The sequence below is a fragment of the Pseudophryne corroboree genome, chromosome 5 (genome assembly GCF_028390025.1).
Source record: "Pseudophryne corroboree isolate aPseCor3 chromosome 5, aPseCor3.hap2, whole genome shotgun sequence".
Classification (NCBI taxonomy): domain Eukaryota; kingdom Metazoa; phylum Chordata; class Amphibia; order Anura; family Myobatrachidae; genus Pseudophryne; species Pseudophryne corroboree.
In genome coordinates, this window is record NC_086448.1 from 178,819,338 (window position 1) to 178,838,273 (window position 18,936).

At 44.1% G+C, this 18,936-nt stretch overlaps 1 protein-coding gene and 1 long non-coding RNA gene across 3 annotated transcripts in view; one reads left to right on the forward strand and one right to left on the reverse strand.

Annotated features, from left to right (window-relative positions):
- DNAJB6 (DnaJ heat shock protein family (Hsp40) member B6) overlaps positions 1-18,936 on the forward strand; it is a 228,935-nt gene that overhangs the window by 208,686 nt on the left and 1,313 nt on the right. For both annotated transcript variants that reach the window (XM_063921906.1, XM_063921905.1), the window contains exon 9: positions 13,351-13,548. In XM_063921906.1, coding sequence (XP_063777976.1) covers positions 13,351-13,548 — 198 coding nt within the window. The remainder of the gene's footprint in view (positions 1-13,350; positions 13,549-18,936) is intronic.
- LOC134927446 (uncharacterized) overlaps positions 2,082-18,936 on the reverse strand; it is a 56,258-nt gene continuing 39,403 nt past the window's right edge. Inside the window, exons 3-5 of the long non-coding RNA XR_010177643.1 lie at positions 3,589-3,731; positions 3,215-3,465; positions 2,082-2,588 (exon numbers count right to left, since the gene is read on the reverse strand). This is a non-coding gene — a long non-coding RNA (uncharacterized LOC134927446). The remainder of the gene's footprint in view (positions 2,589-3,214; positions 3,466-3,588; positions 3,732-18,936) is intronic.

Sequence of the window (18,936 nt, forward strand, 5' to 3'; positions counted from 1 at the left end):
AGCACATTATCCATTTGACTGTTGGCTGGTTGTTGTTTTTTTAAAAAGTGCTGTTTACGCATATACATCTAATGTAAACAAAATCACTACTGTTTCAAAACAAACAAACATAAAAAAAAAAACCAACCAAAAAAAAACCCCTAGCACCATGGGCCTAATTCAGAGTTGATCGCAGCAGCAAATTTGTTAGCAGTTGGGCAAAACCATGCGCACTGCGGGGATATAACATTTGCAGAGAGAGTTAGATTTGGGTGTGGTGTGTTCAAACTGAAATCTAAATTGCAGTGTAAGAATAAAGCAGGCAGTATTTACGCTGCACAGAAACATTATAACCCACCCAAATCTAACTCTCTCTGCACGTTATATCTGCCACACCTGCAGTGCACATGGTTTTGCCCAACTGCTAACAAATTTGCTGCTGCGAACAACTCTGAATTACCCCCAATGTTCTAATCTAGATCTACCTAGCATGAGTCTGTGTGTACATTTGACAGGGAATATAGATTGTAAGCAGGGGGTCGCACTCCTTTCACCCAGCGGTGAAATGAGCGACCTGCTAGATAGGCCAATCTAGCACCGGCGATAGTGACAAGCGGGACGGGCATCGCTATCGCTGTGGGGGATACACACGGAGAGATCCGTGCTTCAGTTCTAAGCAATCTAGTCAGATTGCTTAGAATTTAAGCACTGATCTCTCTGTGTGTACCCCCATTAATACCTTGAGCCACATTAATGCACATGGCTAGTCTTATCTACTCTTCATCATACTGGCTCGGTGTTCTCAGTGCTGTGTAGTCATGCCCTTTGTTCGCTCACAGAGATTACTGTCGCACACACATCAGGCTCATACACCTGAAAACCACTAGTCATTATAATTGCATTGTGTTTTCTATTTTTGTATGGATTGTAAAATTATAGCTGTGCTATTAGACTTGTGGGTTTATGCAGTGTAAATATCTTAGAAAAGGATTATGAATTTTAGCCTCTCTACCTTTTATTGCTTATGATGAGGATTTTCAACAGTCCTTCACGTTTTTAGGTGACACCCCAGGGTGACGCCTTCTTGATCCCCAGGGGCGTTGTGACTAATGTTACCGGAACCTGAACCTTTGTAGGATGTTTTGTGCAATTTGTTCTGTGCACATTTTTGGGAATGAAGTTAACATGTCCTATCTTGCTGTCTGCTTAATATCGATATGGAAACTCAGACCTTGTGGACTGTTTACTCCTTTGCTGCAAAAGTCCAAAAAATTATGATGTTTCAGTTTTACTTACAGTACAAGACAATATAGGACAAATAGAAGGTATAGAAATATTTCTGCATCAATGGACATGACACTGATACAAGCATTAAGGTGGGTGAAACAGAGGGTTAGGTGTCCTTGTAAGGAGTATGGTGTAGAAGATTTTCCGAGTTGAGGTGTGTACACACGGTGAGATAAATCTGTGAGATTTTGACTATATAGTCAAAATCTTATGAAAAGTTAGTGCATATCTCATGGTGCTAGTCAGCTTGCGATACAGATTCGATCCCGATGCACGCTCCCGTGGGGTCGGTATCGTAAGGCTAGATAGACTGTGCAGGCAAGTCAATCTTGACTATCTAGTGTACTATCTAGTACAAAGTATAGTCAAAATTGGCACTTAGTCAAAATCGTACATAGACAAAATCTCAAGCACAGATAGTCAAAATCTGTACAATCTGTGCTATCTGGGCTCTGGGGGAGTTCAAGGGAAATCTCATGGTCAAAATCGCACATAGCAGGGATCTCACCGTGTGTACACACCCTAAGAGACCATAAAACAGAGAACTTAAAAACAAATGAAAAACAAAGTATTTTACAGGATTTACTATAAAAATCAGTCACAAGTGACTATGTATTAATATGTTTAGTCTATCTACATATATTCAGATGTAATGTCTAACTACATATGTTCAGATGTAATGGGAATAATAAACTAATAAAATGGTTTTATTAAAAGATGTAAGATAAATCAAAGACTTGGAAAGTGCTAAAACATGGTTGATAAAAGTTTCTAATATATGATAACATTTTCATTCATTAGAGTAATGCAAAAAAAAATGTTGGTTTAAATAAAAAAAATAATTTCATTAAAAAAAAACAACAACCCTGCTTTTAAAACAACTCTGGGTCACAGGGAAATTTTTTTAAAAACATGACACACCTGCATTAAATAGTTTCCGATCAATGGGGAAAAAAAGCACCACTCAGTGGTAGTGATTGGTGCTTTTAAAGGTCAATTAATGATAATCACATTAATTGACCTTTAGAATGTACCACACATTAACTGTGTTTTGTTTTTATTTACACAATAAAATTGAGAACACAAGCCACTTGGTTGGAGAGCGACCGATGAGCAATAACTCCTGAAAGATACCTTTATAGGAGTCATCATATATCGTGCAGTGTGAGTTTGGGTACGCTGTGTGTTATACCCCAAAGATACCTAGATGTGTTTACAGTCTGCATCCTTTCTGTGAGTCCTGGGGTACACTCTCCATCAGACTATCTTCCACTAAGATAACCCACTTTCGTTTCTACACCTTGTGGTGGATTCATTTGGCACTAGACGGTTGGAAAGAGAGGATAAAGATACCTTTATGAGCACATATGCACTTTGTTTTTTGTGAGTTTTGGTACGCTGGAGTTAAACAAAGTGTAACTTTATATAGCGACAATTTGTTTAAAAAGAACGAACTACACATTGGTGGTTTTTTTCTGTTTTTTATTTCCACATTTTGGAGTCAACGAATCAGAGATCACCCGTCAGAAGAACCTTAAGAAGGAATATCAACCTCTAAAGTGAAAAGGGACGTATATCTATATGTTGCGCTGAGTGTGTAAAGAAGGCTTAAACTTTCTGTATGGTATTTTTTGTTTTAAATGTGGTGACATTTATCTAAGCCTTTAACACCTTAGCTGCATTGCGCCATTTCGGTCAACTCTTCAAACCCAGCTGAATTTATCTCTCTTAGTCAGTGGTTGTATTTATTATCCATGTAGGTGCATATGTTCCACATAGCTTTACATGATTTTACCACAATGTGAATAAAATGTTAGTGAGGCGGAAGTAGGACCAAGCCCTTATTTTACGTCCATTTTTGTTATCAGATGTTCTCATTGTAAAGAATACCATGTTATTCCCAAACTCTTTTTGGTTGCGTTACACAGGGCAGAATTTATGCACTTACCTTTATTATCCTTTCTACAGAACAGTCGCCATGTTTCTTGTCACTAGTATGCTGCTGAATCTGTCTCCTCCAGCTCATTTGCATATTGGTGCCATTGGCATTGTGCAGGAAATCCAAGCAACAAGGAAAACTTGTAATCCTTTCTAAATCAAGTCAGACATTAATATTCTATACACTATTCCATCCAGAAATGTCCTTTCATTGTAACAGATGCACTTTAACAGCAGCTCATATCGTCTCTTCAGTTGCCCCTAACAATACAAAATGTGAAATAAATGAATAAATAGTAGTTGAGAATGGTCGAGATAGACACCATATAATATCAGGCTGTGGGTGAAAAGGTAAATGACATGGTCTGTTTAGTTCTTTTATACCTTTTTATCAGACATCAGGTTAGGAACCATGATGTATTGGTGACTTGTTGCGATACCCCTATTCCTTCATCACTTCCATATACCGACTGCCTTTCAGTGTTTCATTTATATTTGTCTTGTTCTTTCCGGCTGTGTCTTGTGATCTATTTGCATGAAAAAAGGGAGCGGGATCAGCAGAGAATAAATACTTTTTGCAGGAACTATAAACATTACCAGGCGAGCAGTCTGACGGTGTATCAGAAAAATATCCTGGTTCAGAACTTTAGTGTCTCCTACAGTGGGGGAAATATTTGTAATTCAAGAACAACATTTGAAGCTAGTTCGGACTTGATAGAAAATAAAATGTTGTCATTCCTGATGGGAAATAGGCTATGTTACAATGTCACTGTTACAGGCCCCATACACTAGGGAGATGTATCTCAGCAATAACTTCCATGAAATTTTCCTGCAATCTGGCCGGGAGCTTCCCAGGAGGCCTGCAATTGTGATTTCATACTTGAGTGTATTTTTACATGTGATTTATCTCAGGCAATCTAATGTTATTAAACCTATTTCCATGCAATTGAGATAAATCTCACGTGCAGCACATGTGATTGCGATGGGTGACACACGGAAGCGCGCAATACAAGTACATGCAATTTGACATTTTTCATGCTATCCATCTCAGGAACTCATCGCAATTGCACGAAAACGTGCAATATCGCCCTAGTGTATGGGGCCCTTTAGACTACCATTGTCTGATATAATGTTTGTCACTGCTGTAACATTATTCCTGCAAATTACATTAGTTGAGATTGTGTAATACTGAAAAGGTGTGCTATGGTTTTATGGAATTAAAGTTAAGAGTCCCCAGAGAAAGAGTTTTATATTATCTTGCTATGGAGTTGGCGTCTGTGTTTCCTGGACAATGTAGGCCATCTTCTCTTTGACAGACCTATCCAAACGCTTCCTTCTGACGTTTAAGTGAGTTGCACTATACAGCAATAATACATACCTCGGTATAAATGTCGGCAGATTTGAGCAATTTGTTAGGTACGTGGATATCCATGGCGATCTGCTAAACCTATCAATTACCCGTGTGGCATAGCTGCACTACAATTAATGTACATGGTAAAAACCCATCTAGCTAGTGTGTTGCCTTACTGCATTGCCACTGTGCAGCATATGTAGGTCACATGGGCAACTAAGAACTGTTATAACTTTAATAATCTGTGTTCCTATGATAGAAAAATGAAAGTATCTGGATTTACTGTAAACCTACTTCTCTTGAATAGTGTTATTACATGTGCCACAAGACCTAGGTTCCCTGCAGAAGACTCTCCATGAAAGCATGTCTTGGGATAACTTATTAGCAACAGTAGAAAATACTTTTAATAATCTTTTTATTTTTAACCTGCCTGGAGACCAGTTTGTCTAATGGGACATTTGTCATTTTGTTTTAATACATACAAGAGAATTTCATGCATGCTTATCAGTGGCCCTATGTCTATATTATTATCATCTTTGATATGGCGCTCTACAAAGTGTGTATAGGTGTGTTCTACTTTCTGACTGGGCTTTTAATGCCAAACATACTGCAGCCACAAACAAAGCCAAATGACTTCCTAACGTAAGAAATTCTTCAGTGCAATAAATCCAGCCCAAGGGCCTAAGAAAGGTCTACGTGAGCTCCCCAATAGTGTTATATATTGTCAGTTTTGCATAGTCAGTGACTAAATGTACAGCGACAGGCACAAATGGAGCATAGAAAGTCCTTACAGTGGATTAGCACTAACATTGTGACAATAGGTAAGTGACTGCTGTTAGCTCTGACCAGTAATATAGGGGTTGGTTCTGAGCTGGGAGCGGTGTCAGAATGGGAGCATAAAGGGCCCACCGGGGGAATGCTGTGGTAGGGTCCCATGTTTAGGGTTTAGCCAGTATCCAGATGGGGAGTGGCCAGCCACCACATTGGTTTGCCTAACCATTACAGAGTGCATGGTTTGGGCCCCTTGATAAATACATATATTAAATACTGCTAGAGCATACATGACAATGTACCAGATTAGTAAAAAATAGACCATAGTCCTGTGCAGTATAAGGTAACATGTATATAAGTGCACAGTCTGGATCCTGATCCCTAGAGGAAGAGGTGGCCCCCACAGGGGTTTCCCCTGTGGGCCAGTCCAACTCTGGCTGGGAGCAAAAAAAAAAAAGTAAGTAATGGTTTGTTCCAGGTGCCCTGCAAGGGGTACACATACATGTATTATGTTTGTATGCAGTATAAATACTGGCTGCTATTGCATGTAACCCACAAATACTGGACAGCTTATTTTTACACAGCAATTTAGAGTTCAGTTTGGACACACCTCACCCAAATCTAATTTTCTCTGCACATGTTACGTCTGCCCCACCTGCAGTGTAGCATGGTTTTACCAAGGTGCAAAGTTACTTGACTTGCTCTGTTTTTTCTCTGACGTCCTAGTGGATGCTGGGAACTCCGTAAGGACCATGGGGAATAGCGGCTCCGCAGGAGACAGGGCACATCTAAAGAAAGCTTTAGGATCACCTGGTGTGCACTGGCTCCTCCCCCTATGACCCTCCTCCAAGCCTCAGTTAGATTTCTGTGCCCGACGAGAAGGGTGCACACTAGGGGCTCTCCTGAGCTCTTTGTGAAAGTTTTAGTTTAGGTTTATTATTTTCAGTGAGACCTGCTGGCAACAGGCTCACTGCATCGAGGGACTAAGGGGAGAAGAAGCGAACTCACCTGCGTGCAGAGTGGATTGGGCTTCTTAGGCTACTGGACATTAGCTCCAGAGGGACGATCACAGGTTCAGCCTGGATGGGTCACCGGAGCCGCGCCGCCGGCCCCCTTACAGAGCCAGAAGAGCGAAGAGGTCCGGAAAAATCGGCGGCAGAAGACTTTCCTGTCTTCAGATAAAGGTAGGCGCACAGCACCGCAGCTGTGCGCCATTGCTCTCAGCACACTTCACACTCCGGTCACTGAGGGTGCAGGGCGCTGGGGGGGCAGCGCCCTGAGACGCAATAAATCGTTAGAAAACCTTTTATGGCTAAAATAAATGCATCACATATAACTCCTGGGCTATATGGATGCATTTAACCCCTGCCAAAACATACAGAAAAACGGATGATAAGGACGCCGAGAAAGGGGCGGAGCCTATCTCCTCAGCACACTGGCGCCATTTTCCCTCACAGCTCAGTTGGAGGGAAGCTCCCTGGCTCTCCCCTGCAGTCACTACACTACAGAAAGGGGTTAAAAAAGAGAGGGGGGCACAAATTAGGCGCAGTATAAACAATACAGCAGATATAAAGGGAAAAACACTTATATAAGGTTATCCCTGTATATATATAGCGCTCTGGTGTGTGCTGGCAAACTCTCCCTCTGTCTCCCCAAAGGGCTAGTGGGGTCCTGTCCTCTATCAGAGCATTCCCTGTGTGTGTGCTGTGTGTCGGTACGTTTGTGTCGACATGTATGAGGAGAAAAATGATGAGGAGACGGAGTAGAGTGTCTGTAATAGTGTTGTCACCCCCTGGGGGGTCGACACCTGAGTGGATGTACTGTGGAAATTGCGTGACAGTGTCAGCTTTGTATAAAAGACAGTGGTTGACATGAGACAGCCGGCTACTCAGCTTGTGCATGTCCAGACGTCTCATATAGGGGCTCTAAAGCGCCCGTTACCTCAGATACAGACGCCGACACGGATACTGACTCCTGTGTCGACGGTGAAGAGACAACCGTGATTTCCAAATAGGGCCACACATTGCATGATTGAGGCAATGAAAAAAGTTTACACTTTTCTGATAATATGAATACCACCAAAAAAAAGGGGTATTATGTTGGTGAGGAAAAACTTCCTGTAGTTTTCCTGAATCTGAGAAATAAAATGCGTGGGTTTCCCCCCGATAACAATTGATAATTTCTAAAAAGTTATTGGCAGTATACCTTTTCCCGCCAGAGGTTAGGGTGCGTTGGGAAACACCCCCTAGGGGGGATAAGGCGCTCACACGCTTGTAAGAACAAGGGCTCTACCCTCTCTTGAGATGGCCGCCCTTAAGGATCCTGCTGATAGAAAGCAGGAGGGTATCCTAAAATGTATTTACACACATACTGGTGTTATACTGCGACCAGCAATCGCCTCAGCCTGGATGTGCAGTGCTGGGTTGGCGTGGTCGGATTCCCTGACTGGAAATATGATATCCTAGATAAGGACAGTATATTATTGCCTATAGAGCAATTAAAAGATGCATTTCTATATATGCATGATGCACAGCGGAATATTTGCCGACTGGCATCAAGTATAAGTGCGTTGTCCAATTATACCAGTAAAGTGGTCAGGTGATGCGGATTCCAAACGGCATTTGGAAGTATTGCCTTAAAAGAGGGGATGTACCCCAGGTCGCCTCTCAAAATAAGACGCCGTATTATCAGGCGCAGGCCTGGTTGGCAAGCGGACAAAAGGGTTCCTCTTTTCTGCTCGTGACAGAGGGAGAGGAAAATGGCTGCAGAGATCAGCCAGTTCCAAGGAACAGAAACTCTTTTCCGCCTCTGCCAAGCCCTCAGTATGACGCTAGGGCTTTACAAGTTCAGGCACGGTGGGGTCCCGTTCTCAATGAATTTCAGTGCGCAGTGGGCTCACTCGCAAATAGACCCCTGGATCCTTCTGGTAATATTTCAGGGGTACAAATTGGAATTCGAGACGTATCCCCCTCGCCGTTTCCAAAGGTCTGTTTTACCGACGTCTCCCGCTGACAGGGAGGCAGTTTTGGAAACCATTCACAAGCTGTATTCCCAGCAGGTGATAATCAAGGTACCCCTCCTGCAACAGGGAACGGGGTATTATTCCACACTATTGTGGTACCGAAGCCAGACGGCTCGGTGAGACCGATTTTAAAATCTAAAATCTAAAATCTTTGAACACTTGCATACAGAGGTTCAAATTCAAAATTGAGTCACTCAGAGCAGTGATTGCAAACCTGGAAGAAGGGGACTACATGATGTCTCGGGACATCAAGGATGCTTACCTTCATGTCAAAATTTACCCTTCTCACCAAGGGTATTTCAGGTTATGGTACAGAACTGTCACTATCAGTTCGGACGCTGCCGTAGGGATGGTCCACGGCACCCCGGGTCTTTACTGAAGTAATGACCGTAATGATGATATTCCTTCGAAGGAAGGGAATTTTAGTTATCCGTTACTTGGACAATTCCCTGATAAGGGTAAGATCCAGGGAACAGTTGGAGATCGGTGTAGCACTATATCAGGTAGTGTTGCGGCAGCACGATTGGATTCTCAATATTCCAAAATCGCAGCTGGTTCCGACGACTTGTCTTCTGTTCCTAGGGATGATCCTGGACACAGTCCAGAAAGAAGGTGTTTCTCCCGGAGGAGAAAGCCAGGGAGTTATCCGAGCTAGTCAGGAACCTCCTAAAACCGAACCAAGTCTCAGTGCATCAATGCACAAGGGTTCTGGGTAAAAATGGTGGCTTCTTACGAAGCAATCCCATTCGGCAGATTCCACGCAAGACTTTCCAGTGGAACCTACTGGACAAATGGTCCGGGTCGCATCTTCAGATGCTTCAGCGGATAACCCTGTCACCGGGGACAAGGGTATCCCTCCTGTGGTGGTTGCAGAGTGCTCATCTTCTAGAGGGCCGCAGATTCGGCATTCGGGACTAGGTCCTGGTGGCCACGGATGCCAGCCTGCGAGGCTGGGGAGCAGTCACACAGGGAAGAAATTTCCAGGGCTTATGGTCAAGCCTGGAGACATCTCTTCATATAAACATTCTGGAACTAAGGGCCATTTACAATGCCCTAAGTCAAGCAAAACCCCTGCTTCAGGGTCAGGCGGTATTGATCCAATCGGACAACATCACGTCAGTCGCCCACGTAAACAGACAGGGCGGCACGGGAAGCAGGGGGGCAATGGCAGAAGCTGCAAGGATTCTTCGATGGGCGGAAAATCATGTGATAGCACTGTCAGCAGTGTTCATTCCGGGAGTGGACAACTGGGAAGCAGACTTCCTCAGCAGACACGACCTTCACCCGGGAGAGTGGGGACTTCACCCAGAAGTCTTCCACCTGATTGTAAACCGTTGGGAAAAACCAAAGGTGGACATAATGGCGTCCCGTCTAAACAAAAAACTAGACAGATATTGCGCCAGGTCAGGGGACCCTCAGGCAATAGCGGTGGACGCTCTGGTAACACCGTGGGTGTACCAGTCAGTGTATGTGTTCCCTCCTCTGCCTCTCATACCAAAGGTACTGAGAATCATAAGAAGGAGAGGAGTAAGAACTATACTCGTGGTTCCGGATTGGCCAAGAAGGACTTGGTATCCGGAACTTCAAGAGATGCTCACGGACGAACCGTGGCCTCTACCTCTAAGAAAGGACCTGCTCCAGCAGGGGCCTTGTCTGTTCCAAGACTTACCGCGGCTGCGTTTGACGGCTTGGCGGTTGAACGCCGGATCCTGAAGGAAAAAGGCATTCCAGATGAAGTCATCCCTACCCTGGTCAAGGCCAGGAAGGACGTAACCGCAAAACATTATCACTGCATTTGGCGAAAATATGTTGCGTGGTGGGAGGCCAAGAAGGCCCCTACAGAGGAATTTCAACTGGGCCGTTTCCTCCATTTCCTGCAAACAGGACTGTCTATGGGCCTAAAATTAGGGTCCATTAAGGTTCAAATTTCGGCCCTGTCGATTTTCTTCCTAAAGGAACTGGCTTCAGTGCCTGAAGTTCAGACATTTGTAAAAGGGGTACTGCATATACAACCTCCTTTTGTGCCTCCAGTGGCACCTTGGGATCTCAATGTTGTGTTGAGTTTCCTAAAGTCACATTGGTTTGAACCACTCACCACTGTGGACTTAAAATATCTCACATGGAAGGTGACGATGCTGTTAGCCCTGGCTTCAGCCAGGCGTGTGTCAGAACTGGCGGCTTTATCATATAAAAGCCCTTATTTAATATTTCATTCTGACAGGGCAGAATTGAGGACTTGTCCTCAATTTCTACCTAAGGTGGTTTTCTGCATTTCACATGAAGCAACCTATTGTGGTACCTGCGGCTACTAAGGACTTGGAGGATTCCAAGTTGCTTGACGTGGTCAGGGCCCTGAAAATATATGTTTCCAGGACGGCTGGAGTCAGAAAATCTGACTCGCTGTTTATCCTGTATGCACCCAACAAACTGGGTGCTCCTGCTTCTAAGCAGACGATTGCTCGTTGGATTTGTAGTACAATTCAGCTTGCACATTCTGTGGCAGGCCTGCCACAGCCAAAAATCTTAAAATGCCCACTCCACAAGGAAGGTGGGCTCATCTTGGGCAGCTGCCCGAGGGGTCTCGGCTTTACAACTTTGCCGAGCAGTTACTTGGTCAGGAGCAAATACGTTTGTAAATTTCTACAAATTTGATACCCTGGCTGAGGAGGACCTGGAGTTCTCTCATTCGGTGCTGCAGAGTCATCCGCACTCTCCCGCCCGTTTGGGAGCTTTGGTATAATCCCCATGGTCCTTACGGAGTTCCCAGCATCCACTAGGACGTCAGAGAAAATAAGAATTTACTTACCGATAATTCTATTTCTCGTAGTCCGTAGTGGATGCTGGGCGCCCATCCCAAGTGCGGATTGTCTGCAATACTGGTACATAATTATTGTTACCAAAAAATTCGGGTTATTGTTGTAGTGAGCCATCTTTTATAGAGGCTTCTCTATTATCATGCTGTTAACTGGGTTCAGATCACAAGTTGTACAGTGTGATTGGTGTGGCTGGTATGAGTCTTACCCGGGATTCAAATCCTTCCTTATTGTGTACGCTCGTCCGGGCACAGTATCCTAACTGAGGCTTGGAGGAGGGTCATAGGGGGAGGAGCCAGTGCACACCAGGTGATCCTAAAGCTTTCTTTAGATGTGCCCTGTCTCCTGCGGAGCCGCTATTCCCCATGGTCCTTACGGAGTTCCCAGCATCCACTACGGACTACGAGAAATAGAATTATCGGTAAGTAAATTCTTATTTTTGTTTTTTTTGCTTCTCTCCCAACTAGGGGGGTAATTCCAAGTTGATCGCAGCAGGAATTTTGTTAGCAGTTGGGCAAAACCATGTGCACTGCAGGGGAGGCAGATATAACGTGCAGAGAGAGTTAGATTTGGGTGTGGTGTGTTCAATCTGCAATCTAATTTGCAGTGTACAAATAAAGCAGCCAGTATTTACCCTGCACAGAAACAAAATAACCCACCTAAATCTAACTCTTTCTGCACGTTATATCTGCCTCCCCTGCAGTGCACATGGTTTTGCCCAACTGCTAACAAAATTCCTGCTGCGATCAACTCAGAATGACCCCCTAAGAGTGGTATGTGGTCAGTAGATCTACAGCAGGGCTGGCCAAACCGGTCCTCGAGTTCTACCAACAGTTAATGTTTTCCAGGCCTCCTGGATAGCTGTAGAATTGTCAGTTAGGAATGAATGCAGCACATCTTAATTAGTAATGAGTGCACCAGCTAGGTGGTCTGGAAAATGTGAACTGTTGGTAGATCTCGAGAACTGGCTTGGCCAGCCCTGATCTACAGTGTCTAGTTAGACAGTTACATCAACAACATATGATCAACCTGCATTAGGTCAATGTGGTCATTAGGTCGACTTTTAAAAAGGTCAACAGGCTCAAATGGTCGACATGCCAATGGTTGACACACATGCTCAACATGAGTTGTTTTGTTTTTTTTTTGTTTTTTTTACTTTTTGCTATACGTTTAATATCCACATGGACTATGATTGGAATTAGTAACCTGTGCCAAGTGCAGCGAGGCACCTTTCTCGAAGCATGGTGAGTGAAGCTGTGCATTAATTGGGGGTCCACGTGCTCAGACTGTGAAAACTAAACAAAACAAAAATGCAAAATGCACATTGTGTCGACCTTTTCTACCTGTCGACCTTTTCCTGTGTTGGCCTTTCATAGGTCAACCTAATGACTATGTTGACATTTTGTCCATGTCGACCTTTTCACTGTCAACGATATAGTGTCAGGTCAACCTAATGATTGTAGACCTATCTGTAGATCTATTGATCGTAACCCTAAGAATCAGCCCACTTATGCAGTTTTATTTTGTTTTCCACTTATTTCAAAGTAAATCTGTCACCTACAGACAGGGAAGCAGAATTTATTGTGCTTGATCCAGTGTTTATGGCAATACTGTCATCCGTTCACTAGGAACCATCATGAATACAGGTGTAAAAAGCCCAGTCTGGAAAGAGGGGGGTGGGTTGGTATACAGTGTCGACATGCACAAGATCAACATGGACAAAAGGTTGACACAGGAAAGGTCAACACATAAGGTTGACATGAATTTTATATTTTGGTGTAATTTTCTCCGTATTGGCTCATGAAATCCCAATAAGTGTACCCGTCCCCTTGCATGGCTTGCTTCAGACGCCATGCTTCGGGCAAAGTGCCTCACTCCGCTACAGCTGCGCTCAGTTCAAGTTACTACTCGCAGTCGTAGTCCACGTGGTTGGTAAAGTTTTAAAAAGTTTTTTTTTTTAAATATAAAAATTTCCACAAAACTCATGTCAACCTTTTGTTGTGTCCACCTTTCTTTTAATGCCAACCATTTGGGGTCAAACGATCATCCGAATTCCAGACAGATGGCAATGATCATGTAAAGAATGTAGAGGCCAGATGAGCCTTAATCAGCTGAGAACTAAGATTACATGAATGTCTAGTACAAGGTTTTATCCTCCGGCTTCTAGCATTTATCTGTATGTCTTACAGGTGCGAACGATGAACTGGCCTTTGCAGAGGAATGCAGACGCCGTGGACAGAATGCTTTACCGTCAAGCAGTAAGACCTCCAGACCCCACCGACCAGCCGGCCTTTCTAGGCACGGTCACAACTACATAAGTGATGAGGAGGAGGAAGATAGAATGAGGGGCACAAGCAACTTTGGGGAACCTCACCTTAATTCAGCAGGTGTGCAAAGAGAGAATAGTAAGGGGGTAAATGATGATAATGTGTACATCACCCAATCAAGTAAGAGCACAACACTGCCAGAAATAACAGACAAACGCTGTTGCATACTGATGTAATACATTGTAAAACATAATCCAATTTAACTATTTTGTGCATACATCAACAAAAATGATACACATATTATGCAATGAGTTATTCATCATGAAGTGTTCCTATATATTGAGTGAACTACTTCAGCAATCACATCAAAGTTGGGTATAGGTTTGCTTTAGCAATTATGAAGGTTATATACAGATGGGTCCACATTTATCTTGACCTTTAATAGGATTGAGACTGGCCTGTCTGACTTAATCCCCTGCTGTAATGACTTAATCCCCTGCTGTATTCTCTGTATTGTATTGCAGTTGAGAACAATAGATGAAGGGTTTATGCTAATAAATCATGTTGTGCCTAGGCGCAGAAAACTTGTCAAGATAACCGTGGACCCATCTGTAGAATTGAATAGAAACTTAGGGGGAATCCAATTAGCTGCAACCAGTTGTCGTTGCGGCAGTGTGTAAATGCCGGCAGTGGCACCCAAACTAGCGCCTCTCGTGGCCCCTTCTAGTACTGGACTTGGACATTTTTGCTCATAGCCCTATGGGTTGCGAACAAAAATCTGTGGTACCGTAAGTGGGGCATACAGCCATACTTACTCGCGGGTGCGAGCTGCTCGGACCTAATTGGATTACCCACTTAGAATTTTGGGTTTGTTTGGGGTTATTTTGCTTTTCTTGTTGTCCGTGTGATTTTGGTGGCTTTGTACATTTACTGTTTATTGACAAACTGCAATGGCACAATGATAATGCAGGACTCAAAATGAGTGTTATGTTCCCATCTGTCGGATTGTCATAGGCGGTTGACCGTAAATGCAGTGTCCTGGGTGCATGTGGTCAACTTACAAACGCATTTAGTGGCCCCAGCATCTTTCTCCAGTGGGTCATCAAGTTGTAAAGTTATCCCCACAGCCTGGGCAGCATAATATTTGGGGGTCTACTACGGTATGCCGGTGTTCGGCGAGCGCAAAAGAGCCCCTTGCAGGCTCGCTGCACTCGCCACGCTGTGGGCACGGTGGCGTGCTACGCTCGCCATGCTATTTTTCTCCATCCAGGGGTGTCGTGGACACCCCAAGAGGAAAAACAGTTGCCTGTATGCCGGCTGTCGGGATTCCGGTGCCAGTATGCTGAGCCCCAGGATCCCGACATCCGGCATATCAAGTGCCACCCAATGTTTGGAGTATTGTTCATTAGTAGTTAGATATCATTTTATAAATGCCATTTTAGTTTCATTCACCACTTTATTCACTACAGCTATCAGATTGCCTCACAACTGCCTGGTCATGATTATTCCTTGCACGTCACAGCCTGCTGAGCTATCGGTCAGTCAGCTGAGACAGTCACACAGTAAACTCAAATTTATAAGATCGCCTCCCAACCGGTTTTGATATATCCTTCACTGATACATGTAAATCAGTCATAAGTCCTCTCTGACTGCTGTACAGAGACCTGGAATGCAGCTGTGTTACCTATCATGGCTCTTGCTGTGGGGCTGCAGTAACTCTAAATTCTAGACAAACTAATGTATAATAAAATGGGAGGCCGCGTTCTCACTCCACAGCAGGTGATTTCTCAGGCTGCTATGATTGATTATTTAAACTTTTGCCCGTGGTAAAGAGTGCTTATGCAGGCTAAAACAGAATGCTTTACACTGTGAGGAGGATCAGTTATTGAAAGAGAGTAAAAAAGAAAATAGCAGAACTCTTCCTTGCAAATTGAAGCAATTTGAAAAGTATCATTTATATTCTCCATGGACCCATTCGGTCACTTGTGAATGTATCATGAAGGCTTTGATTGGTGTATGTAGCAATACACATTTAATGCCAGTATATAGTATGCATTATCATGGCATATAACGGATGTTTAATTTCAACTGAAACACTAACTGCAAGATGACTTACAGAACTGCTGCATTCACCTCTGTTTACCCTAATAGTAATTGTTCCTGCATGACCGCTTCTAATGCTGTGTGTTTCTACAACACTATGGAAGTGGAGACCTTTGCTCCTTAAGTTTTAAAAAGGACAATGCCATCAAAACTTTATGGGGTCAATTTGATTGGGTGCAGATCACTTTACGGAACGTGTTCCAGCATTAAATCTAGAACGCAGATTTTTGTTCACCCTACAGTTCTGTGGTTATTCTATATGGCAAATATGCATAAAGCCCCCCCCCCCCCCCCCCCCCGATCCCGCGACATCTTATTATCTTATTGAATCGACCCCTATGTCTTTTATATACTTGTATTAACATAGATTGTACTATAGGCACTGTTTTGCACAATGTTGAAATATTAGTTTTTGTTCTTCATTTGTTTGTTTCCTCCTTTGTCACTTTTGATTTTCATCCTCATTGGCTTTCCTATAGACTGCAATACATTAGGTAGCTGTGAGCTAGGTTAAACGGATAAATGGGAGGCAGTCAAGTGACCACCTGTCGGGATCCCAGAGGTCAGGATACCGATGCCGGAATCCCGACACCAGCTTAAATACCGGCGTTCGGAGTTCTGACCGCCGGCTACTTACCTCTCTTAGGTGGTGGTCCACGCCACCACCCAGAGGGGATTAGAATTGTTATGGGGCTCATTGATGGGTATTTTTTCTCCCTGATTCATTGGGTTTATTTCGCAACATTAGAATTTGTGACAAAAACATCTGAAAGGAGAACTTACCTAGAAGACACAAATGCAGGTTTCCAAATAAAGAATGTGTTATGTTACTCTGGTCTCATTACACTAGGCAAGTATTAGTATTCCACGGATTATACTGACAAGTACAGGACTATACACGACCATGACCGACTTTCAGCATCTTACCCATTGACAGAAAGTTAAAATGGAAAAAAGTATTAAAAAAAAAAAATATATATATATATATATATATATATATATATGTGTTTTTTGATTTACATTTTTAATTGTTATGTATATGTACGGGTTCGGTATGATATCCCGCTCGTTGGGATGCCGGTTGTCCCATGACCGACGCCGGCATCCCAAATTTGAAGATCCTGACTTTGGAGGGGGTAAGTATTTTTATCTCCCTACCCTAACCCTCCGGGGGTGGCGGGGACAGGACAATGGTTTACATTGAGGGCTATAGGGTTAATGTGAGTTCTCATTGATTCTGCCAATTTGCGATTGTCTTATCTCTAATGTCTGAGATTCTTTGCATTTACCGTATATACTCGAGTATAAGCCGAGTTTTTCAGCACATTTTTTGTGCTGAAAAAGTTCCCCCTCGGCTTATACTCGAGTGATGCTCCGGAGCAGAGCGTAGAGAGCTCTGGGAAGGAGGGAAGGAGGAGGAGGGAGGGGGACACGGGAGCCGCAGCAGCGCACTGTAATTGGTGCATCAATCAGTGACGCTGCTGCAGCCGTCCGTCTCCCTCTCCCTGCTCGCTGAAGCACCGCCGCGCCGCCCGCCTCCTCAGCCGCTGCAGACTTTCCTGTATGACCTAAGGCCGGCCACCGATGCCCGCACCGCCTGCTGCTGCCCGCATTCCGCTGCCCCTTCATTCGTTTACACATAGCCCGTCAATGGTGAGTAGAGACAGGCGGCGGCAGTGGGGGGGTGGGGGAAGGTTGGGGGCTGTGCATATCTGGCACCATGAGGGTATATCTGGCACTGTGAGGGCATATCTGGCACTGTGGGGGAATGTGTAGCACTGTGGGGGCATATCTGGCACCGTGGGGAAAATCTGGCAGTATGAGGGCATATCTGGCACTGTGGGGGCACATGTAGCACTGTGGGGGTATATCTGACACCGTGGGGGAATATCTGGCAGTATGGCACTGTGGGGGTATATCTGGCACTGTGGGGGCATATCCGGCACTGTGGGGGCATATCTGGCACTATGAGGGCATATCTGGCAATGTGGGGGCATATCTGGCAATGTGGGGGCATATCTGGCACTGAGGGCTGTGTACGGCTAGACTTGCATTTCCCACCCTAGGCTTATACTCGAGTCAATAAGTTTTCCCAGTTTTTTGGGGTGAAATTAGGTGCCTCGGCTTATATTCGGGTCGACTTATACTCGAGTATATACGGTATCTTGATTTTTGGTATTGTCCTTCCTGGCTTGCTTTGTGTACACATACCAGGACTGCCAAGCTTAGCTTTACTTCTAGACAATAGCTTTTGCTGACATATGGATATTGTTAACCTCCGTTTCTGCTTACTTCTGGATTAATATCACTACAGTTATACAGACCGTAAACTTACCTGTTGGCAACCAGACAGCCATTTCTGTCTGATTTGTAACGGCAGTCCCAGGGTTCATGAAAACTTCCGAAATATAGGCCAGCTAATTGCCCAATGCTGCTCCCCTTGTTTTGGTTGCTAGATGCATTTCTTTACATGCAACTAACAAGTGTGTGACACAGTTGCCAGGTTGTAGGGGTACATTGTTGAACACTATGCTGACATAGGTAGGTGCAATTACATAATTCAGTAGAGTGAGAAGGAGTAGATGAGAGAAGAGTGCCCTGCTTGCGCGAGCTTACAGTATAAAGGGGAGGGGTGTAACTTCAGAGAGTGTGAAAATAGGTGGGAGGAGTAGATGGAGCGGTATCAGGGAGTGAGTAAGGTTCATTCCTTGTATTGCTCTTTACACTCCACTATAGGGAGATATTCATTTAGTGCCGAGTTCTTCGACAGTCGGAAAATCTGCACTAATTTGTCCGTCTGGTATTCAATAGCTGGTGTTTTCGACAGTTTTTTGCTCCGTTTTCGCCATGCCTTTTCGACTGACAAGTTAAGGTGCCTGACAGCTCTGGGTTTAGCGTTTGAATGGGCTCCAAAACTACGGCCTTTTTAACACACATTTTGTTGCACCTCCTGAGACTGCAAGAAAAAGTGTGACGGCCACGGCTAATGGGCGTCCATCAGAGAAACAATTGAATAGCACCGATAGATGCCCATTCCTTTAGACGGCCAGCAGGTGGCATGCCCACAATTGAGTCGGCTCCCAGTTGTCACATTTAGCCCCTGACATAGAATAAGGTACTATAGCTAAAGTGCACATTGGGGGGAATTCAATTAAACCCAGTAATTTACCATTGGTGAATAAGGGTGTTAGTCTCGGGCTTTAATGGCTGAGCTATTTTATTAGAGACCCTTTTTCTTGCACAGTAAATTACCATGTTGACAGAAAGGAAACACTTTTCCTTTCTCTATCAGGGAACTGATGATTGGGCCCTGGCTCCATTTAGGTGCGTAGTGTGATTAGATTTATGTGTCTAAAGGGCACATCAGCAGCTGAAATTCATCGCCAACTTGTCGAGGTGTACGGT